At 44.9% G+C, this 24,850-nt stretch overlaps 1 protein-coding gene across 2 annotated transcripts in view; it reads right to left on the bottom strand.

Annotated features, from left to right (window-relative positions):
- PLPP1 (phospholipid phosphatase 1) overlaps positions 1-24,850 on the bottom strand; it is a 106,717-nt gene that overhangs the window by 47,762 nt on the left and 34,105 nt on the right. Inside the window, exons 2-3 of one of the 2 annotated variants that reach the window (XM_019532069.1) lie at positions 11,950-12,101; positions 5,711-5,991 (exon numbers count right to left, since the gene is read on the bottom strand). In XM_019532069.1, the coding sequence (XP_019387614.1) occupies positions 5,711-5,991; positions 11,950-12,101 (433 nt within the window). The remainder of the gene's footprint in view (positions 1-5,710; positions 5,992-11,949; positions 12,102-24,850) is intronic. The other variant, XM_019532068.1, reaches the window with a different exon arrangement.

Here is a 24,850-nt window from a genome sequence, read left to right on the forward strand (position 1 = left end):
AGGAAGGTGGACGAGATCCAAGCCCTTACAGTAGATGCTTCCTGTACTGTCATCTTCCCAGACAGGAGGGGCTTAAATGACACCTTAAATTTTTACCCGAAGTGCTTACCTAATTCCACCTCAACCACTAAAAGTTAGCAAGATGGGATTCTTTCCCAACTTCATTCTTCTCAAAAAGAGACATCTCTATATTTAAAAAAATTAGGGGGCTCCATTTTTACCCAGAGGCCTCTGAGAAAGTCTCCACAGCTATTTGTTTCCTTAGCAAGGGATCTAACAGCACAGCAAGATCAGCACAGAAGGTCAACCTAGATATCTGACTGTGTTATGGGACCATTCTGATAGGACCATCACTTGTGTCAGGCTATATTATTCCATGAGAATCCAAAAATCTCCACAGCATCCCTCTGAAGCAGTTTCAGAAGCAGAAGGTTTCAAAAGCCTGATGCTGAATTTGTTAGGGTTGTCTTCAGTTGCTATTTGCATAGGGGATTTTAAGACCCATCTCTAAGTAGGTGGGTGCTGTTTTGGAGTTTTGTTCTCTAAGGATCATGTACATATGGACAATTACTCAAAAACATAGAAATATTACTAGTAGCTGAAAGTGAACACGTGTTGTTCACATGCACATGCTCATTCTCTCCTCTTTCCTCTGAGCTGCATACAGTATAATATTGTGGCTGAGAGGAAACTGAGAAGCAGGAAGTATATACAACTCCTTTATACCTCTGGGACAGGCCACAATGAGTGCTTGAGGTACAGGTACACTCACTATGAGGATGTGCATGTGCACCATACATCTCAAAGTTGTTCCATTTCATAAAAAAGAGAAGTTGTATATACTTCCAGGTGTTTAACCTAACCAGAGAACCTGGACTTGTGTATTTTCACAGATAGTGATCTCACTTCCCATAAATACAGAAAAAAACTAATAGCTGAGAATCCAAGACTGAGAGCCAAAAAGAAACTAGTAAAGGTACCACGGATAAATCCTGGCCACACCAAGTTCAGTGAGAGTTCTGCCACATACTACTATGAGCTAATCTATGGACATTACTTAAAAAAAAAAGATAGGAGTTTTTGTTTAGCCATTAGAATTGAAAGCTTTCATATTTATTCACAAGTTACTACAGGAACACACATAAGCATGGAAAGCAAGACTATGCATATATCCACATATCATAAATGTGTAGACTGGGGGAAATTTATGTGTGCCGTATTTGAAGTCATTTTTTGTAAGCACACATACAAACACAGAGGATACCAAACATAGACTCAATATATTAGTAGCTGTATGTGCTGATTTTGCCAAAGTTGTAAATAAGTGAAGTAATCATACAGGGGTTTTGGTGAGGGAGCGGGAAGAGTTGGGAAATATTTGTTTGTTTTGTTTTTCTTGTTGCTTTTACATTACTTTAAAGTCCTTTTATTCTCTTTTTTTGGGGGGTGGAGCAGTTAGGGGCAAATGTTGTCTACAGAATTAAACCAGATGCTTTTAAACAATCAGTTAAATTACTGTGTTAGATTAGAACTGTATATTGCATTAGCTTCCCAAAGAAGCTTATATTCACATGGTATTGTAGAATACTTTGATGTTTAGCCAAAAGGGAAACATGCATCTCCATGTGAATTTAGTCTTGAAATGTTTAGCTCTAAAAACCTGCTCAAACTCAAATTCTTCAGCGACCTTGGTGCCAAAGCCACTCTTCATGATGCAGTTTACAATGACACAGGGTGATGCAACAACAACATTTCTCACAGCATCAAGAACATTCCATTTTTGCAGATATGTTGCATTCCTGGAAGCCTCCCACAGCAGCTAACACACCAGTTGTTTCCATTATGCCATCTTAATGTGGTTTATTATTCCCTGATCTAGAAAAGAATATGTAATAACTCTATGCCAACTAATGTTACAGTGTTATCTAAATGGTATATTTTGAAGTAAACAAACAATTTTTCATAGGTTTATGGTCCCAAGGACCAGAAAAAGTCACTGAATTTCAAAATAGCCATATTTCAAAGACACACAAAAACCAATCCTTTTGGGTGGGGGGTGATAATAGCTTCAAAATATCCAATACTTTGAACTATCCAATATTGAACTAATTAAGTTTTTCTGTGTTCTGTAAGATCTATTTTTTTTCCTATGCAAAAAGCATGTGCATTTAATAAATTCCTTTAAAGCAAAGGCTACAAAGGGTTTTCAGCACTTTGGGAACACATGGCAGTGAAACTAAAGCAGAATAATCACCTGGATACAGTTCCAATGGGATCACGCATGAGCTACTGGAAAGACCAGTGGACTGGGAAAGAAGAACCAGCCACTGTCTTGGGACCTCACTAAGAACTAACAAGCATGCCCAAGAGGTCAGACAAATTCTCAGGATGTTTCTCAAAACAGTAAGCCTGGGAAGGCCAAAGGCTTGGTCCAAAAACAGCCTAAGTGACACACCACAATGAGGAACCTCAGTCAGTAATGGAGTTCTCATAAGCAAGAAAGAAGGGAAAAAAGCCACACCACACACAGAAGAGTATACTATAGGTACAATGAAGTGATTGCATTGGTTTCCTCTCCCCACTAGCTTATCTTTAAAGGCATTGCTTAACAAGCACTATTTGATAAGAGGTATTAAAGAAGATTGTGCAAGACATAGGTAGATAAAATATATCATATGTTCCCACAGAATCAGAGAGACAAGGATAAATACCTTTGATTCTGATATGTATTATATTATTTCTGATATAAAATTCTCAGTAGGGAACCATTCAATAGGCTGATCTTGTACAGTGTTTCCCTGCTTGGAAAGACCTAGATAAAAATCAGGCTTATTTTTATATGGAAACATGCCTTTCCTATGTCAAAGGGCAATGCCAAATATAGGTGCCAACAAACAGCCAATCAAAGTGCGAAGCAGCATTCAGACATGGGGTGACAGCACGGCAGAGCTCTGCCATGAAGGCAGGGATACAGGGGATGGAGCAAGGTGGGGGGAAGTAAGGCCAGCACATGTGGGGGTAAGGAGGAGCGAACCCGAGTAGGGGGAGAAGCCATCTCAGCATGGTGGTGGGTGGGGGGAGCAGCGGGCCACACCCAGTGTGGCCCAACACAATAGCGGCGGGGGGAGGTGAGGAGTGAGCCTCCTCCTCCACCCCCGCCTTCCTGTAGGCCTTGAGCCCACTCCCCCTGTCCCCCCCACTGCCACCAGGTCGGCTCGGGCCCGCTGCTTCCCCGCCCCCCTTCGGGCCCAGGCCTGCTCCTCCCCTTCCGCCACTCCTGCAAAATATTTTGTTTGCTATAACATAATGCCACAGTTTTCCAAATCAAGGACCAAGTTCTCTCCAATACACACAGCTACCAGCTTCTTTAATAGCTATGTCTAAAGGCCAAAACCATGTTCCAAACACATTTAAGATGGAACATTTTTCTGTTAAGGAATATTAGGGCTCTGAACAGATTTTGGGGAGAGCTGGTTAGTACTGAAATTGGGGGGGTATGGGGCTGGAATGGAGGCAGATGGAAAAAAATCTAAATCTAAATATACACCATGGCCCCATCTACATGTTATCGGTATCATGCAATTAACTGGCACAATTAACTTAAGACCAGCTCCACATGCAAAGAAGCTATCACATACCAAATGTGTATTAACTTTATAGCTAGTTGCTACTGAGTTTAATTTGCACATGTAGCTCCTGCGGCTGGGAGCCAAATCAGCTGAAGAGGCTCCCAGTAGCAGGTGTGCATCATGCCCAGCTGGGGATGGGAGTCCCACAACTGAGGGGCCTCTCAGCCCCAGCAGCTGCCAACTCTGGGTCCCAGCAGCATGGGGACCTGGAGTCCCACAGCTGTGGACACTGGGTGGTGGGGCCAGCTGGGTCCCAGCAGCTAGGGTGCTATGGCTGCCCCTGAGTTGTTTGAAACATCAGGCCTGGGGAATCGTGGCTGCCATGATCCCCTAGGCCCAGGGATTTCACATACCCTTAAGCCCAGGAGACTGTGGCAGCCATGATCCATCAGGCCCAAGGGGCGGGTTTCACACACCCGAGCCTGGGAGATCATGGCAGCTGCAATCCCCCACCCTTAGGGGTATGTGGGGTGCCCCCACGGCTGGGAGCTCATCAACTGACGGGGCTCCCAGCCTCAGGAGCTTGCTTGTTGCTGGTGCAGAGGGAGCCCAGGATCAGGCTCCCCCTGCACTAGCAACAAGACATGATGGGATCTAATGTATGATCCCACAGTCATACCTCCTGCCATACATGTGTGGCATGGCAGGAAACAGATTGGGTAGACTGTGCATTAGATCCCATCGCACCTTTAACAGCAGATGCATGACAAATAGAACCAAGGAGGTGATACGTTCCCTCTATGTGGCATTGGTCAGACTGCAACTGGAGTACTGTGCCCAATTTTGGGCACCATACTTCAAGAAGGATGTTGATAGACTCGAGAGGATCCAGAAAAGAGCTACTCATATGGTCAGGGGCTTACAGGAGAAGCCCTATGAGGAGAGACTGAGGGACCTGGACCTCTTCAGCCTCCACAAGAAAAGGCTGAGAGGTGATCTTGTGTCCACCTATAAATTCATTAGGAGGACACAGCAAGGGAATCGGAGATGCTCTGTTCACCAGGGCGCATTTTGGGGTAACAAGGAACAATGGTCACAAACTGACAGACAGCAGATTTAGGTTAGATATCAGGAAAAACTTTACAGTAAGGGTGGCCAAAATTTGGAATGGGCTTCCAAGGGAGGTGGTGCTCTCCCCTACCTTGGGGGTCTTTAAGGGAAGGCTCGATAGGCATCTGGCTGGGGTCATCTGACCCCAGCACTCTTTCCTGCCGAGACAGGGGATCAGACTCGATGATCTGTTGAGGTCCCTTCTGACTCTAGCATCTATGAATGCATGTAGAGGGGGGCCTAACAAATGTACTTCACTTCATCCCAACTTCACCAAAAACCTACTTTTGTAAAAAAAAGTTTACTGCATAGACACACACAAAAATCATATTAAGAGATTTGCAGGGAGCCCGAGTCATGTTAATTATTCTGTAACATGCTTTCAAATGTCCATCCTTACTATTGTAGAAGCTCACAGACAGATGTCAGTCTGACAAAATTTTGTTTTAGTTTTCTGATTCCCTCCTCCTTTTAAAAATTAGTAAGCATTTATTATATTTAAATAAATATTGTTTAGTGGGGTTTGAACTAAAGTATTCCTCTTGCCTGTCTTACATATTTTACATAGATTACTTGGAGTTTTGTTACATTTCTTCTACGCTTAAAAGTTATTTAGTTTTAACTCAAATCTTTCTTCATTCAGAAAGTAGTTTCATGCTTTGCTCTTCACTGTGAATTAAAATAATTTGCCCTTGCCCCACTGCATTTTATTTCATTTTCTCCAAAGCAACCAGTTCAAAGGGGAACACATTTAGTTACCTAAATTCTATTACAAGCACAAGGTTTAAGACAATATCTTTTGTGTTCACTGCTATCATGTCCTTTTGGTATTATAATAAATAATTCATGTGGGTTTGGAAGAGACAGAAATGCCAGTGCCTGAACAACTCCTCTGCAGGTTCACCATATCTCTTCATCCAGTGGAAGTGTGCCCCATAACAGTAACCAACCAATCAAATTATCATTATATTTAAGGATTTCATACATATAACAATAGCCTCCAATATAATACATGTGGTTTGCAGACTTACCTTCCTTCATTTACTTTTGCTTTGTCTCCTTGGCACGGGAAGTTTTCAATGTAACCTAGACTGCAGTTGATTTGTGTCCAATCAGGTTGGCATACAGCCAGAAAGTGAGGCCGCAGTCTACCAATGGAGTACTTGGCAATGTCCGTCAGTGATTGGCTAGCAGCCGCACCAAAAATGAATGTCCCAATGGCTTTGTAAATAGTGGCTATGTAGTTATTTCTGACAAACGAATTTGAGTGCAAATGGTTATAATAGACAGACAGGGCTTCTCCTATGATTATCTGAAAAACAGAGATAGATTCCAGTTACAATAGAGTAACATACCTATATCCCCTTGAAAGAAAGGCATTAGTGGTTGTCAAAAACCTTAGCTTTGTCAATAGAGGTATAGTTTCAAATTGTAACATTGTACTGATAAAGATTTTTTGGGCTGATACTGATTGCTGACCAGCCATATTGGCCAATATTGATCTGACTGCCAATATGCAGCCCAGCAGCTTGGAGAGCAGTGTCCAGCTAATAAGTCTGTTGTGGGGAAGGAGGGGAAGGGAAGGGGCAAGGGAGGCAAACTGAGGCCCCCAGGGTGAAGGAAGCAGTGGGGCTGAGGCAGGACCTAGGCTGGGGCTGCGCTCAGGTGGGGCAGGGAGGGCAGCGATTGGCTATTGGTGGGCTACAGCCACCCCAAAATTCACTGTAGCCCCCACTCCCAGTGCCACCATCATCCGGCCCAGCCTTCCCCACCCTGTGCCAGGAAGAGCCTGGCAAAGCCTCCGGTCCCAGCCTACAGTGGAAACCTGCCCTTGCCCCACACACAGTTCCAAGGAACACCCCCCCATGCCTCCCCCAGGGGTGTGCACTACAGCAGGAGCCACCCCCCCCAGCTCCATCCTGTGCCACACCCTGGCTAGGCAGTGACTGCCCGTGCCCCATCCCCACACGCCCCCTCACTGCAGAGGCCTCAATCTGCCTCCCTTACACTCCTTCCCTCCCCCATGCCCCTTCTCCCCTGACAGACTTCCCAGCTGCCAGGCTGCGTTCCTGGCCGTGTGCATGTTGTGGCTGCACGCATGCACACGGCATTTAAATCGCCAACATTATCAACTATATCAGCCAATAAAAGCCAATTGCCAATAATGTCAATTTTCCTTTTATCAGTGCCGATACGATATGGACCAATGTATCAGTGCACGTCTAATTGTATTATTAAGATATAGAAATAAGCAAACTTTTCTGGAATTCACTCAGAAGAAACAGAATTTCTAACAGTGGAACCAACATAATTTTAAGAAGCTTACATGTAAATAATTTTCTTATTCTGTCTTACACTGACTTTTAAAAAGTGGCAGTGTTAACAGAGGTCCTAAAAAGGACTAGTTTCCAAAAAGAATAAAAACATTTCCCACACTGCTGTACAGGACACATTAGTGATACATGTTATTCTACATCATGTTTCCACTCATAACCTTTTTCTAAGCATAAATTAATCAGCTGTGCCAAAAGTGTCGTGACTTCTGGGAAGTCAGAGGATTAACTGGAGGGGCTGGACCTAAATACTCAATACAGGGGAGCTAAAAAGCAAGCTCTTTGAACCTCCTATTACTTAGTTAAATGGAATCTCTAGGGGGTGAAAAAAGGCTTCCTTCAGGAAATGAAGTCTTATTAAAACAATAATGGCTCTAAAAGGAACAAGGGAGTCTGCCTAATATTCATTCTGTCCGATACAACGCAGAGCACAAAAAAGCTCAAAGATTAATTATTTTCTCACATGCTCAGAAAGCCAGCAGACTTTGTTTACCTTCCCCTCAATTCATTCTCTTGTGGAAAGTGTTTTATTATAAAAATATACAATTTTAATTTAGTCTTTATGAAAAGATATTATTCAATGAGAAGTACAAGTGCTAGATCTGAACCACAACACAGCCTACCAGAAAACCACGAAAAGACACTAGACCAGGGGTCAGCAACCCCTGGCACGTGTGCAGAGTATGGCACGCAAGGCCATTTTGCTCAGCACACCATGGCCAGTCAGCCTGGCTCTCGGTAGCTGCTGGAGCCCAGCTGCCTGCTGTCTGACCTGAGGTGCACGCGCAGTCGCTGCCAGCATGGAGCTGATGCCAGAGCTGTGGAGCCCAGCACAGTTGTTTGCAGCCTGCCCGCTGCTTGCTGCAGCTGCCCAGAGCCCAGGCTGGCTACAAACAGCTGTGCTGGGCTCCAGAGCTCAGTCACCAGCTCTGTGCTGAGAGCAGGGGAGAGACCGGGGCTGCACGGCCTCAGGCCCCTCCCCATCACCTGCTCTGACATGCAGGTGCATGCGCCGGTACGGAGCTGATGCCAGGCCTCCAAAGCCCGGCACAGCTGTTTGGAGCCTCCTGGCTGGAGGGCAGGGGCAGCAGGGCTGGGGGAGCGGGGGCTTTGGGTGGGGGCAAGGGACACACACAGGGCATCCTGCCATGTTCCTCTGCCTTCATTTTGTTTTTCTGGTATGCCGGCACTCTGGCACCTTCCAAGGTAGGCATCGTGGGGGTTTTCGGCACTCCGATCAAAAAACATTGCCTACCCGTGCACTAGACACATCCCACCAAGGTGTTCAGAATTCATGGGACACCTTTTTCTTCGATGCTAAAATAGAAAACACTGTCTAGAAATAATTTAAAGTAATGTGAATGATGCTAATTAAAAAAAAGTATATTTTGAAAGACTACGAAAAAGCAGAGCCCAAGAGCTCAATTTGTTATTTACCTCTCTGCAAAGTGATTGTATAATACTGCCGTTCTGATCTGCATGTAAATTGCAAGTGTGACATGTTACTTCTAGACCTGAAGTTTTAACTTCCGTGAGACAGAAGGTGCTTAGCTACTGCTGTAGAACTACACAGTCAAAAACCTGGGGGGAATAAATGGGTGGAGGGAAGAGGAGTCTGCCCTAATACTGTTGTATTATTTTTTTTTTGGTGGGGGGGAGGGATTGGGTGGGAGACAGAGAGAAGAAAAAAGGAATGTCACACCATCCTTCTACCACCAACAGGTGAAAGGTATTCACTATGGTATGAGCCAACTGCTCTTTCACTGCTTTAAAAAAATACTGATAAAATGGAGGTGTTCAGTTCCAAGGCCACTTTACCACCATAAAACCTGATTTTAAACTATGCCTGTATATAGGCTGTCTTCCCAAGATATTCCATTTCTATGAGTTAGTAACTTGTACATGGTTCTAACTATTCTTTGAAGTTAGATATAGGCTTACATATATTTCTGAATCTGTGCATTAATAAAAGGCTGCTTAAAGGCTTTGATCCACTGCTCACTGAAGCCAACAAGAGTATTTCCCTCTGAAGACAATGGGACAGTAAATAACAGTGTAAGAAATCTGGCTCTGAATAAAAACAGAAAGGGAAGGTCCCACAAGGACAAGAGAGCATGAAGTACTAGGTATGCTATATAGAAGCAAACAAAAAGGGTAAGTGACAATTATTTGTAGTGATAACTAGGAAAGGCTACGGTATTAAAATTGACCTTTGTCTAGTAAAAATCTGTAGCTACTTTGCTCTGTTTTAGGATTTCAAGTTCTAATCTCTGTGCCACTAAAATCCATTAAAATCAAGGGGCTATTCTTCTTTGCAAGTCAAATAGAAGTAGAGTTTTACACAGGGTTCTGAAGGTTTCAGTAACTGTTTTTTGCAAGTTGCATATAAAGAGATTTTCAAGTAGTTAGTAGGCCTGACCTTCTATGAGCACTGGTTATCAAAGGCACCTTACATTTTTCAAGCAAACACGTTATCTTATTATAGACATTATGGACATAATTTTGATGTCGTCCTGTTGATAAATTACAACCTCACTGAAGTTGGTGGAACTTTTTTGCTGGAAAAGAGAGATCATGACCAGGCACTGTTTTCCAGGTTTAGTTATTTCCTAAAACATTCAGGAAGAGAAATTAATAGACCAAAAAAGACGCCAACATTTGTTCTGACCGTTACAGTGCTTCCTTCTGCCAACAGTACCTAAATTCAGGTTCCACTCCTCAATAATTAGTAACAATAAAAAGAAATGTGCCTTTATTCAAGACTTTGACTCATTTCTGATTCACCTCGTGGTGATAACACTTGCTATTTTACAAATTTGCCAGTTTAATAGTATAGTGTTCAACCCTCTTTCTGTTCAAGTAAACATCATAAGCGTGTGCTTTTTGTTTTATTTTTTAATGCTTTATCAATAGCTAAAAGGATTTCTTACCAAGGGTCCAATCCTGAAAAAGCAAAACAGACATCCTTGACTTTAAGCCGAAAATAGCCTCATGCATAAAATGTGCTATTTGAGCTTCCCATGACCCAAGACAGGGGTGGGCAATTATTTTGGCTGGAGGCCACTTCAGGAAATTTGGTAAGCTGTTGGAGGCTGGGCAAGGGGGCTGGGGGGTGCTGCCCAGCTGGCCTAGGTCAGCACAGCAGGAGAACAATCGAGCCTATCTGGCCCAGGCCTGTCTGCCCTGCACACACTGCCAGGGGCACCAGAGCAGGCAGACGGGATCTCCATGGAAACCAGTGGGCAGGGCACACTCAGGTGGGGAGTGGGGTCCAGGAGCAGGGTAGGTGGGTGGGGCTGGGGCCAGGGCTGCAGGGTGGTGACAGTGTGGGGCCAGGGCCCAGGGCAGAGCCATGATCCGCTCCCTGCATGGCAGGACCATGCAGGGAGTGGAGCCCAGCTCTGCCCCAGGCCCCAGACCTGCACTGTGACTGCCCTGTGACCCTTGCCCCAGCTGCCACCTGCCTGTCCTGTTCCCGAACACCGTTCCCCACTCACCCACAGCTGAGCACACCCTGCTTGGGTGTCCCAGGGCTGGTCTCATTGAAAACCCTGCTTGCCCGCCTGCTCGCTCCATCTGGCACCCCCAAAAGTATATGTGGGGCAGATGGGCCAGAGTGCATGGGCAGCAGGGCTGGCAGTGGTGGAGACACTAGCAGAGGCATGTGGAAGGAGGGGACTGCTGGGAATCAGAGTCCCACTGCTGCACTGCCCCCATCCTGCCACGCTTGGGGGCAGTGGGACCAGCAGTATACACCACAGTCTGGGCTGCCTCCCATGCCTGGGCCAGGCTGGATAGAATACCTTGGCAGGCCACATCCAGTTCATGGGCCATATTTTGCCCACCCCTAGTCTAAGGTAAAGAGGCACTAGGCTATTGTTTTAATAGCAATTATGTTACAAAAGTGGCAGAGCTTTTGGATGAAGTCTTTAAACTCCAGTTAAACCACAAATTGAATTTTATGCCCATGTTATGCAGGAAGCTAAGCCAGATCATCATGTCTCCTTTTGGGGTTATTAGGCTTAAGAAATAAGAAGCCTGATAGCGCTTTCTTGATTTTAATTTATAGAGCGTCATTTAAATAATTTTTTGAAGGCAACTGTGCTACATAGAAGAAAAAATAAAACCCCAAAATGTGCCATCACAGGTATTATGGACACATCACTTAATCTATAAAAGATACTTGGAGCAAGGATCATGCTATTCTAAGACTGTTAAAAGCCTTTCATTTCATGGGAATAGACATAATCCCTGAGAATACTGAGTGACAATGACTACAAAGCATGGTCTCTCAGGGCAAATTTTATCTTAAGCTCAAATGGAGCCAGAGTAAAAACAAACTTTTCAAAAACTCCTTCTCTTTCATATCTGTAAAACAGTAAATTAGCTATTGTTTGTGATCATCTCTGGCTGACGGCCAATGTGCCACTCTTTTCAAAGGGAACATACTGCTTGTTTCCCCGCAGTGAAGTATTGCTTACCACTGGATGATAAAAACAAATAAGCTCAGACTTAAAATGTTATTATTATACTACAATCCTATAGCAGCATACTTGCACAGCAAGAATAACTCCCATATAGAAACTCAGGATGCTACTTTCTGGTTTAAATCAACCTATTTGTTTACTGCAAAAGCAGAGAGGGAGTATGGGGGGATAGCTCTGCCATGCCAAATACTAAGTCAATGGCCTGTAATCAAAACATATACCACCATCACTGATATACAGTTATTATTCTTTGGTTCAAATCAAGAGAATTCTCTAGTTCTCCTTGCCAGACGATCTCTTTTGTTACCCTAATGTCACCTGGTCTAGGGACAGTATGAATTTTCATTTTTTCTTCTTTTTTTTATATAAACAATAGAAATCAGGTTCCCCCTCCTCCCCACACCCAACCACCAGATTAAATGCAAGGAAGAAAAGTAGGTTTGAACTTACAACAATTATATCGAGAGGAACAATTATTCCTGCTAACAACTGATAAGAAATGGTGTCTTCTTTGATAGGATACTGGATGGATTCATCATTACAGAAAACGCCTCTCTGGAAGGGGGTATGCCTCGAAGTGAGAATTGCAAAAGGTAAGCCAGCTAGCAAAAGGAATAAAAATTATTACAAAGGAATATTTATAAGTTTCTCTTACATACACACACTATCCCCAAGCTTTTTCTAGGAAAGAGAAATAGATGCAAAAGAGAGGAGCAAACATGCAGCAAGTCAGATTACAGCTTTGCTTTCACACAGGCTTCTTTTTAGAGACTCTTGGTTGAAAAGACTGCCAGAGACAGGCATAAATGGGTGCGTCCAGACAAGCGCACACATGCCTCTTTGCAGTGATTCAGCTGCCTTTGAGATACTGCAAGAGGAATGTGCGGAAGCAAAAAATGTTCCCCACACAGCAAATTTGCAGCCAGAGAGCAAAATTAGACCCATCAGGGGCCAAAAAATACCCCAGGAGAAAAAAAAGGGGCAACCAGAGGCTTGGTCCTCCACAGGGATGCTCTGGTAGCCAATCAGAGCATCCCTACGGCTGGCCCTTGCCCTGGTGCTGAAGCATGCTGCCTGCCTGTGTGGGGCAGGCAGACTGCAAGCTGCAGGGACCCGGACCCAGTTTCATGCCAGGTAAGTAGAGGGTTGGGTGGCTGGAGGAATGGGGGAAGGGACCATGGGGGTGGGGGGCCTATCTGGCCCCAGGCCCTGTTCATTCCCCACTTCTTCCTGTCCCAGCACCTCCACACTCACCAGCAGTAGCAGCAGCAGTCAGGGCCACTCGGGGCTTCATGGCACAGCGCCCCCTGCACAGGGGACAGTGGGGATTGGCCCCAGCTGCCTGGCACCCATGCTGCCTCATCACGAGGGTGCGGTCTGGCTCAGCAGGGCAGCACACACCATCTCAGAGCTCTGGCCACTCACACTGAGCAGCTCCAAGCCCTGGGTGACAGCTGCAGCACCCCTGAGCTGCCAGACAACGTGTGGCACCCTGCCGAGCTGGGCCACACCTGCACAATGTGGCAGCTGCAATGCAGGTGCCAGGCAGCCAAGGCCAAGCCCCGCTGTCCCCAACTACATGGGGGGGCTGAGCGGCCCCAATCACCACCACTGCTGCTGGTAAGCTGTGGGCAGTACAGAAGGCTGGAACCAGGTGGGGGAGCTATGGGGGAGCAGGAGCCGAGAGGAGAAGCAATCAGAAGGCTGGAGCTGACTAAGGGAATCCCTGAATTGTCTCCAGCTTCCTGATCACTCCCCTGCTTGTCTCCAGCCTCCCGAGGGTGGAGACCAGCAGGAGAATGAGCAGGGATCTGGAGACCAGTGGGGTGGGGCGGGCCTAGAACCCTGCAGGCAGGGCAGCCCATGTGCTGTGGGGGGGAGGGGCTTTACCCTCTGGGGGGCAGGGAACCTAACCCTCCTAAGCAGCTCCTACACACCTACCCAAACACTGACTTGCATCCCTCCACATTCCTCCACACCCACCCACAAACCCCCTCCCCGCTTCCCACCCTCCTTCTGAAAACCCCTCAACCCCCCCATCACACACCCACCATGTGATAAAGAAACCAAAAGCAAACATTAAAACATATATTTAGGATTTATTTTATTATGATACTAGAGACACTGTTAGGCTTCCAAACTGATTTAACATTATAAATATAGCAATAAAACATTGTCTATCTAATCAATCCCTCTCTCTTTCTCTTTTGTTTTAAATTGTGGAAGAAAGTGGATTTTGGGGTATTTGAAAAAGTGAATTTGGGATACTGGTTCAGTAGTCAATTTGGCACAAGGGGTAGCGTCCCCAGATACTAATTGCCCAAGCTGCAGAAGCTCCTGTTTATTTGTGACATTCAAATACCATGGGTCCTAAGGCCCACCCAGCTAACTGGGAGCCCCTATTGTATGGGGGCTAATGGGTGAATGCGATGATGGGTGAATGCGACGAAGCCAAAAAACAGGACAGGAGTGATGTGAGGGTCAAAGAGTCAAAATAAGAAAATGTGTGGGCCTGAGGGAGACACCAAGCAAAGCCCTTCAGGCCACACCCACCAGTCCTCAAAGGCATTCAAGAAGCCGGTGGACACCACCCACTGGTGCTCTGCCTGGAAATGTGCACAGAGAAGTGAGAGGAAAGCAGCCCCGCAGTCTCTGGGCACCTTCCTGGCCAGAACCTTCTTCCTGGTCAAGTACAGGGCCCACTTGGCCAGGGCCAGGAGAAAGCTGACCAGGAGTTCCTGACATTTGGTAAAGCCACATATGGGGTGAACAAAACCAAAAAGGTAGGGGAGGAGCCAGGCAGGGTTATTTTGCCCCAAGTGGCACAATTTGCTCCACAACAAAGTGCATGTCCGGGCATGTGTGCTAAGGCAAAAAGCCCTGGCTCAAATTTGCACCACTTCTATTTCAGCTGCTGCAAGCACACATGCTTGCATGCATGGACGTGCCCAATGAGGGTGAAGAGAAAGAGGCAAAATTTCATTCCTCTTTCACCCATATGAAACAGATTCTGAAAATAATTAATCAAAAACAATTAATCTAAACCGTTTTGTGGCAGCCAGTGAAACGCTCACCCTGCCTCTTCTGATATAATTATTCACCACCGCATCATATAAGCCATGACTGCCTCTTATAGATTCTGGCCAGTTCCCTAACTCCATAAGGTGCACACCAAGTTCCATTGAATTTACTTTCCCTTAATTCAGGGAAGCAGAATATGGAAGTGATGCTCTTATGCTCATATGCATGCTTTCTCCAGTTCATGCATACTGGACAACCCCCAGAACATGGTCACTGTTTGTGTCATAAAACACCAGACATGGATTTTTTTGAATACTTCTGTTCATCCTAATTAATGCAGGATATGAAGAACCTGTCTGAACAAACAACAGAGTGTGTCAAGGTTTGGAGTGTCTCATCTCTAATCTAATAACCATTTTGCACCAAGATATTAGTTCTCTAATCAACTGTCTGTACAAGAGCTCAAGATGGGGATAAGAAAGGTTGTTTTTACAAACTAAGCCCCGATTTTGGTCACCAGATACAATACAACTTATTTTTTCACAAAAATTGTGAAAAAATAAACCTCCTAAGAGTGGTCTGTATTGGGATTAGGAGAAAGAGGAAAGAAAAAGAGAGAGACCGAGCAGTGTGATGGAAAAGAAAGATGAAACTAACAGTCATGACTAATGAAAATTTGGGCATAAATATCATACAAGAGCCTAGCTACTACCTAGCAGACAGGGAGAGAGTTCTTCACTCTGTACTCCATTGTTGGGACACGCTGCTCAACACAAAGGCTCAAAAGATGTAGTCTGATGTAGAGCAAACCAGCAAATCATGTCAGGAGCAATCCTGCCTATCACCCATTTGCCACAGAGGAAGGAATGGGGGCAAAGAACTTACAAGAAATGACAGGCTCGCTTAAAAAAACAAAAAAAAATAAAAGCTTACTAAGAATAAAATGCTGGCTCCCCAGAAGAAGCCAGCAGTCTTCATAGCACTACAGACCAGCCATACAGCCTGCCAGGGAGGAGGGGGAAGTTGGGGGGCAGGGAACGGACTGCTGGCACAAAGGGCTGCTGACAAGATTACTACCCCCATTACCCCCACCATCCTTTGTCGTTGATTGGATGAGCGGGCTGACTGTCATGCAGCTGCGCCCCTCTCTACCAATCAGTGGCAAGGGGCAGGGCAATATGATGGACAGATCTCACAACCAATCAGTGGTGAGGGGTGGGGCCACTGGGTCACCTTAGTCAATCAAAGGCATGGGGGCCCCACTATGGTCAGGCCATGAAAACAGTGGCCAGCCCTGGGATTTGCCTGCAAAATTGGCTGACCACCTCCTTGACTAAGGTAGACCCCAAGATCAGTGTTTCCCAAACTGTGAGTCATGACCCCAAATGGGGTTGCAACATCAACTTCCCTGCCTCAGACTCTTCAGCCTGAAAAAGAGAAGGCTGAGAAGGGACTTGGTAGCAGCTTACCACAACATCAGGGGAGTACATCATGGGCTCAGTGAACAGCTGTTTACCAGGGCACCCCTGGTGAAGACCAGGAGTTATGGCCACAAACTCCTGGAAGACTGTTTCAACATTAAGAAAAACGTCACAGTCAGTGTCCAAACTGTGGAATAAGCTCCCTCCAGGGTGGTGAAATCACCTACTCTGCAAATCTGAAAACTGGATGGTCGCCTTGTTGGGGTCACCTGACCCCAGTTGTCTTTCCTGCTTGGTGCAGGGGGCTGGAGGTTCCTTCCAGCCTTACAATCTATGAATCAGACGGGGTCGTGACAAACAGGGATCTGGGGGGCACAGTGGGATGTGGGGCTGTAGCCAAGTTGGACCAGCTCTAGGCAGGAGCTGCCTCTGTGGCCCAGTGGGCAGGACCTGGCCTGGGAGGGAGTACTGTGCCTCCACAGCAGAGATCCAAGGGTGAATTGTGCCCCTGCGGCTGCCGGGCAGGCAAGGGGGCCTCAGTTTGGTAGCCACAATGGCGCAGTGCTCCCTTCCACACCAGGTCCCTTCTGCTGGGCCACAGAGCCCCCAGGAAGAGGGCAATGGCAGGGGAACCCCAAACCCACAGTAGGCAGCCCACATCCTCCCCGCAACAGGCTCCACTCTGATCATGCTGCCTGCGAGGGAGGGGATGGGGGAACCAAGCTCAATGCTCCACCACAGCCACAGCAGCAGTTGGCTCCCATAGGTGGCAGCCAGGGCTTAAGTGCTGCTGTGGGGGGTAAGGGGCTGTGAGCCCTGCCCCTGGGGGTGTGGAGGGCTGCAGGCTGGGAGTGATGGGCACTTGCAGGGCCACGGGACTGTGAGTGGGAAGTAAGGGCCATGAGGGAGGGGTGGAAGGCTGCAAGGTGGGAGTGAAGGGACATGTTGAAGGGACATGTTGGGGAAATAGGGTCATATATAGGGTCATGCTGAGGAAAAGTTCAGGAAGCACTGCCCTAGATGTACTATATTTGAACTTCAGCAAGGCTTTTGGTAATGTCCCAATGGGCCTACTCATAAACAAATTGGAGAAATTCAAGCTAGACAAAACTAATATAAAATGGATAAATAACTGGGTCAATAGCCGCAAGCAAAGGTTAACTAAAATGGAGCCATGTCTGAATGGCTGGAGGTGTCAAGTGGAGTCTCACAGGAGTCTGTCATGAAGGACTCATTGGTCAGATCCAAACATACAGGCATGTGTGGTTTGTGGTACAGCAAACGTCTTTGTGGGGGCAGCTGTAGGCTGGAAACAATCTATTGGTGAGCCAAATCGAGCTGCAGGCCACAATTTTGCCCACCCCTGCCGTAGACTGTATTGAGTCTGTAGTCCACCAAAATTCCTAGGTCCTGCTCTGCACTGCTCGCAACTTGTTGAATGGAAGAGAGAAAGAGTGTTTGTTTTTAATTATTCTTCCTGAGGTGCAGTGCCTTGCATCTGTGAACACTGAACTTGAGCCTGTTAGCTCAAACCCAGCTTTCTAATTTGTTAAAATTCTTCAGAATTGTGCTCCTTGTCCTCCAGTATGTTTGCAGTCCTTCCCAGTTTCATGTCATTTGCAATTTTGCTCAAGGAGCTCTCTATTCCAGCTTCCAGATCATTAATAAACACGTTCAACAGCACAACAGTATTAGGGGCTAATTTTATTAACAGGTGAAAGGCTTACCTCCAAAGCATCAGGCATTTTTAAAGCTTTCAAGTAAGAAAAGAAAAACAACTGCATATGTACTTACTGTAATACATAGCCATTACCAAGCTGTCTCAGTCAGATTCTCCCATCACCATTGCCAGCTTTAAAAATGCACCTCCCTCACAAAAATCTGACTAGTTGCTAAACAATAGCAGCCTCCCTGTTGTCAGTTTTCAGCTGTTAGTGATCAGCTAGACTTACTTGGAGCCCTAGGAAATACGAAGTATAGTGCTACATCACAACCTTAACTCAAAAATCCCCAGATGTGGCAATAAACTGTGCTCCAAACAGATTCTTCCAAGATACCAGAGAACTTTTTTCCCCTCCTAAAATGTGTTAAGTTCAAGATCACAAAAAATAAGAAACCTCCCTATGCACTTGGGTCTTACCTATATGTCTATTCCACCTTCCATTATGAGGTACCATTTGTTCCTCCAATGGAGGAGATACTATTTGTTAATTTCCTCCATAACCCTCCCTGTTGTCTTCACTATCATAGCTTATGCCTGAATACCTTCCAAGGGACCCTCCCAAGCTATTCCTTCCTCTAGGGAAAAGATTTTTTCAACAAGGCTTATGCAAAACTAGGCAATTGTAGTTGAATTATTTCTTGTAGGGCACAGTTCTCAACTTACTTAAATTTAGGGTACCCCTTAGAAAATGATGGTTCTTCGCTTTCAGCATTTTTTTAATACAGTAAACTACAGCAATTCTGCTGCTGCAAAAACTCAGAAAGACAGGCCAGAATGCTTTTGACCAGATTCCTACATGAAATCTCTGAGTTCATCTTGTGAATTGTGTGTAGGTGTTTGCACACATAATAATACTAATATTGCTCTCTGGTTGAGAATCACTATTTTAAGTCAGTCATGTCTTTGCCCCATCATTAGGCTTTGCCCTTTGTTGAATGGCTTGTTAACCTTATTGATATTGCACTTTTTCCTGTTCCTCTTTAGAAGGACTCATTGGCCAGATCCAGATGTGCAGGCACGTGTGATTTGTGGCACCACAAACCACATGTCCAGAAAAAGTGCCCCACACTGCTAATTTGCAGTGAGGGGACAAAATTTGCTACCAGGAAATCCCAGTAGGAGAAAGGGGAAAAAAAGCCATAAAAAATGGTGCATACCACAAAAGCATGCACCAGCAAACAGAGAGGCTTAGTCCTCCCAGGAGATGGTCTGGCTGCCAGCCAGTGTTTCCCCTCCTCTAGTTCTACCCTGGCTCCTCCAGCATGCTGGCAGTTAGGAAAGCTGGGGAAAACAGCCATTTCACTGAAGTGAGGCATTTTGCCCTGCACCAAAGCACATGTGCAGAGGCATAAGGAGTGGCAAAATGTAGCAGCACAAATTTTTTGCCACTGCAGGCGCACACCCCTGCATGTGAGGATGAGCCCTTTGTGCCCTACCTGAAATTGGAGCAGATTCAGACACTTGGCCCAAGAGCCCTATTCAGACCAGCCACAGAGCTTTTGGGTCTATCCATATACCTAGGTATTTATGTGTATAAGCATCAGCAAGACTTAAGTTGTTCTTTGGTATGCTTCCTCTATATGCCATGCAATATGGATATTTAGGAAGCACTGGGATATTATTTTAAACAAATTGATAGTAAAGAGAAAGGCAGTGATAGGGCAGTATGAAAGTCCATAATAAACGGAGTGCTAGTGTCCAAGTTAGCTAGCCAAACTATGGAGTAATATGTTCCAGTCAACATCGTGAGGCATGTGTTAAAGTCTGTATCTGAAAGTCGTTTAGTTTTTAACAGCTGATTTTTACAGCCATTGAGAAAAAAACTTTTTGATTTACTTTTAATTCTTAAAACATGGTAATGCCAAAAAAAGAGCTGTATAGTGACCTCTTCTGGGAAAAGTAATTACTTTATTTTGATTTGATATTTGTAATTGTCATCCATTTTTTCTTGCAGTGTTGCTCCCTATTTTTTCTTGCAGTGTTGCTCCCTTTGGCTTCTTTCAGCATAGGAAGGAGACATGCTTTATAAATACTGGAACAGAAGTTTGATTTTTGAAAGCCAAGTGTGTAGTCAGTTAAAGATGTGAGAAACTGCAATTGTAATTTAAATATTATAACACTGCAAGCTTACATCCAATTAGTTCTCTACCTTTTCCTGCATCAGGCTACCTAACTAAAAGAAATACAGTACTATCATAATCAGCACAGTTTTTATTAGCTGATACAGTTTTTGATGAGACACGCATTTTCCATCAACATAATTTCCTGCCAAATGTTTGGCAACTAGTTGGAAGATTTAATTTCCTCCTGTTTATAAAATGGCTGGGCAGACCTAGATGCAAAGCTTAAGTTGGTTTTAAAAAGAGAATGGAAAGAGGACTAAAGATCCAGTAGAGAAGCAAAGTTTTAATCATAGACAGGAATTGATCCTACTACTTTCTGGGACAAGTATGTACTCAGAAAGGTTATGAACCCCTAAACTTTACTTTAGGCATGCAGTGATCTACCCCTACTAAAAAATGTTATCAATGGAGCACTTATAAGAAGCTACTTGGACTCTAAAAGGTGCTTGTTTCTAAAGAGCATCCCTAGGAGGAACTAGGAATAATGGGTACAAACTAGTGGAGAACAGATTTAGGTTAGACATTAGGAAGAATTTTTTTTACAGTAAGGGTGGCCAGAATCTGGAATGGGCTTCCAAGAGAGGTAGTACTGTCACCTAACTTGGAGGTCTTCAAGAAGAGGCTTGATAGTCACCTGGCTAGGGTCATCTTTCCTGCTAGGGGCAGGGGGTTGGACATGATGCTCCTTTATGGTCCCTTCCAACTCTACAATCTATCAATCTATGATAACTGAATTACTAAATTTGAATACAGGTACTCTCGTACATTGGTGCCTGCATGCAAGTATCCACACAGCCCAAACAATAGGAAGTCAGGGAAATAAAACAACTGAAGTTTGAATCCTAAGCATTAAAGTGCTGGGGGGGGGGGGGAAACAAACAGCAGGGACTGCATTTGTTTCTAAGCATGACCTCCGATGGTTTTTTTTGGGGTGGGGGCGGTCCCCAGGCTTTAAATTCCTTTTGTTGTGGCCTGGAAAAATCAAATGCTACCAATATATGTTAGTGCCTGCTATAGCGGGAATGTTTCATTAAACACTAACCCAAAAGAAGGGCTGCAATTTTAGAGATTATTTTGATAAAAAGACATTTTTCTATAACTGGCTCGTTAAAAAAGATGGGTTCAAGTGATCATAAATTGTACTGGAAGAACAACAGACATAGGTCTCAAACATTTTAGTTGCATAAGGGAAGGGGCGACAGGGGAGGCAAGCTTGGCAACTAGTTAAAAGTCAGCTGGACTGAGGAGTTTAGTGAGCTCTTGAATTGGGGGAGTGTTTGGGGAATCTTCTGAGGGTTGTTTGTTTATTGTAAACTGCTCTGCGCTTTTTGAATAGAGCAGGATATAATCCGATACATGAGAAGCAAGGCTTTAGAATGCATTATAAAAGGAAAAAAAAGACATGGTGGTAAGTGAGGGAAAAAAAGGATAACATTTAATATTGGTTTATGAGAGGAAGATTGTGTTACACCAATCTTTGATAACATAATGGACTTTCTAGATAAAGAAAATGCAGATGATCTAATATGGACTTCAGTATAGCATTTGATATGGTGCACACTGACCCCAGTAGAGTGACAGCAAATAAATATAGCCAGATGAATTATCAAAGTGCTTAACTGTATCATGCTGTGTGCCAAGGCAGAAGAGCAATTGAGAATAAGTACAGAGCCAAAATGGTGACTCACATGAGGACTGAAGAACAGAAGAGAGTCTGTAAAAGGAACAGTCCTGAACACAGGCTTCTAGAGCCCTAAAAGGCTAATTTTTTGCTCACTACACAAGTTAGGACTCAAAAGGCATTTTCCTTCAAGGATCCCTCTCTCTCTCAAAGCACTAAGCCAGACACAGCTCCTCACTACAAAACAGGATAGGGGGTGGGAGGCACTTGGAAGGGATCATCTAGCTCTAGTTCTTCCCATGTTCAGGAACACATACTGAGTTGGGGTTGCATGGTATACAACTAACCAGGCAACACTTTTTACTTTAGTACAATTTCTTGACTCGACTCAATTCCTTTAGACTCCTAGAAGAGAGCTCCATCTGCTACTAGTGGCCACATCCCTATAATCTGTGCCGAGGGACAATCCAGAAACTTTGGTTTTTAAACGGATTCGAAAGGTGATGTGTAACAACTTCTACAGTGGGTCCAAGAGCAAGACTGCCTGCCAGATCTACAATGTCAAAAGCATGCATCCCAGCACAGCTACAGAGCAAGTGTCTGCTGGCACCAGCTGCTACTCCTTTTCACTACAGTACCAGAGAGTCAGATGCATGCTGCTTACAGTCAAAAGCAACAGCTAACTTAGTAAGTAGCCACTAGCAAAGAGTGTATTGAAGGAGGAAATAAAGAATCTTATCAAGGTAAATTTAAGGACCTTTGTTTTGGGGGTTTTGTTTTTTTGGGGTGAGGGGTTGTTTTTAAGACTGGTTTTGGAAAAAAAAAAAATCTTGCAAGAAATTCTGAAAGACTCCTGTGTTCTTTTTTGAGTCCAAAAGGCTTAGGTCTTCAACAGCAGCTCCGGGGGGGGGGGGGCAGGCATGTACATGCACAGACCATCAGGCCTCATCATTCTGGGCTGTGCTGAGAGGCCTTGAAGTTTACAACCCACAATCTCCTCACAGTTTAACTGAGAGAACAGGCACGTGGAGGTTTAATTAGGACTTTGTCCAGTATACCATCAAAACCCATTTAGGTTTTAAGAAAACAGATGTCTAAATGTTCTGTCTAGACTGGAAATTTGTCCCAAATTATAGTTATGCACAACCAGCCCCAGATGGAGACCAAGGGTGTCAAACTCATGTAATCCTCCCAGGCAAGATCTGGACCCAGCAGTGAGGTAAATAGCAGAGACATGCACCTCCCTCCACTCCCACCCAAACATTAGCCTTCCAAAAATCAGAATACGCATCTTAAGCAGGGAACTGGTTTTCTACTTGTAACAGCAGCACAGAGATGCTGTAAAATGGCTGCTGGTTCTTTTTATTCTCTTCCCTCTAGCAGCTGCATAGATGGAGGGGCAGAGTTAAGCAGAGGCAGATCCAAAAGGGCCAAAATGGACAGTGGTACAGTCATGCCCAGCTTTGATTCCTGCTCCACCCCAAGCTTAATAAACCAATCACCAGCCAACTGTTGTGGCATTTTTATGCAGGTAGTTGAAGGAGTCAACCAACTTCATGGCTCATTATAATCTACCCAATTCCTGCTCCACAGGTGTTTGTGACCTTTTAAATCTTAATAAATAAAGCTATCCTTTCATTGGCAAATGTTGCTGTCTGTTAGGAGAGAGACCAGAAGAAGCGTTTTCAAATCTTTTCAAAATCCTATATCTGCTTGTGGAGTCGTCTTCAGCAGTTTTAGATTTTGGCTGAGAAGGCAAGAGAAAGTGGCAATTCAGCAGTAAAAGGGTTAAAAAACTGTAGCTTTTACTAAGGAAAAAGGAAGGCAACAGAGCTAAAGATTAGGTTCTTTTCCTATTCTATGTGGCCATAACTCTTTCAAGATGTGTGATAGATGCAAAAATGGTAGCATATCCCATTCCTACCAGCAGAAGCTAGCCTCTCTCAAGTCCCCTATAGAGCTTTCTATCATTCCCACTCTTTCATGTGCCAGTTGGGATGAGTAACATTTATTTTAGTATTCTAGTATCCATGTTTCCTCAGTCAGGTTCTGCTGCAAGTCTCATTCTACAGCCTTATTCCAGCCATAAAGCTCTGCTTATACAGATTGTTGCAGAAATAAAATTCCAAATAAGTGGTAACACCATGTGAACCTGGAAGTTCTGCAGACCACCAAACAGGAATTTGTGGCATGGAAGGAAATCTGGAAAGTGGGATGCAGCATTCTCAAACCCCGCCCCCCCCAATGGTAAACCTGCAGCTAGGATACAGCACAGATGCTAAGGCAAGAGCAAATCGGAAACTTAACTGGAAAGATAAACCATAAAAATACTGCATCAACTAACATACATCTAGGAAAGAAAAAAAAATCCACAGCATTCCTTTTTTAAGGGGAACAAATGGCTCAAGGGGTAGAATACAGAGGAGTGGGAAGGAAATGTGTGAGTATATATTCCTGATGTGCATTCTGTTCTTCCTCAAAGCTGTGCCTCAGAAGTGAGACAGATACAAATATTCACACAGGAATAAAAGGCATCAGGTAGGTGGTGGGAGTATACTCAAAGTGCCTGTAGAACTACAGCGACCCAGACACCATCAAGCTGTACCAGCCTGCAGCATGCAATCCCATTTTTATATAATGGGGACTGGAAGCAGTGTCTTCAGTTTACTCAACTTGCATCAAAGCTAGTAACCAAGTAACTCAATGAGGAGTTAAACTGCTTTCCTAACACTCAGGAATGTGTGTTAGGGCCTTGTTGATATATACGCAAGTTATAACAAGGAAAGCTTTCTTAGCCATGACTCCATCCTCTGCCACCACATGTATTCCTTGCAGCATCTGCTTCCACTTTTGTGCCATTGTCTTTAAACAGTATTCTCTGGGAGTATATCTTATAGTTTCATAGTTGGTAGAGTCAGAAGGGACCTGAGCAGATCATCCAGTCCAACCCCCTACCATGGTAGGAAAGACTACTGGGGTCCAAAGGCCCCAGCAAGGTGCTTGTCTAGCCTCCTCTTAAAGACCCCCAGGGTGGGAGCCAGCACCACTTCACTTGGAAGTTGGTTCTAGATCCTAACTGCCCTGACAGTGAAGTAGCGCCTCCTGATATCTAATCTGAATCTACCCTCTGCCAGCTTGCGACTGTTATTTCTAGTCACTCCTTGTAGTGCTCAGGGGAACAGAGACTCCCCCAATGCCCGCTGGTCCGCCCCTGACTAGTTTGTAATAGGCCACTAGATTCCCCCTCAGCCTTCTCTTGTGGAGGCTGAACAGGTTCAGGTCCCATAGCCTCTCTTCATAGGGCCTGCCCTGCTGCCCCGATCATGTGAGTGGCCCTTCTCTGGACCCTCTCCATGTTGTCCACATCCCTCTTGAAGTGTGACACCCAGAACTGGACGCATTTCTCCAGCTGCGGCCTGACCAGTGCCGCATAGAGGGGGAG

The sequence above is a fragment of the Crocodylus porosus genome, unplaced genomic scaffold (assembly GCF_001723895.1).
Source record: "Crocodylus porosus isolate Cpor-Errol unplaced genomic scaffold, CroPor_comp1, whole genome shotgun sequence".
Classification (NCBI taxonomy): domain Eukaryota; kingdom Metazoa; phylum Chordata; order Crocodylia; family Crocodylidae; genus Crocodylus; species Crocodylus porosus.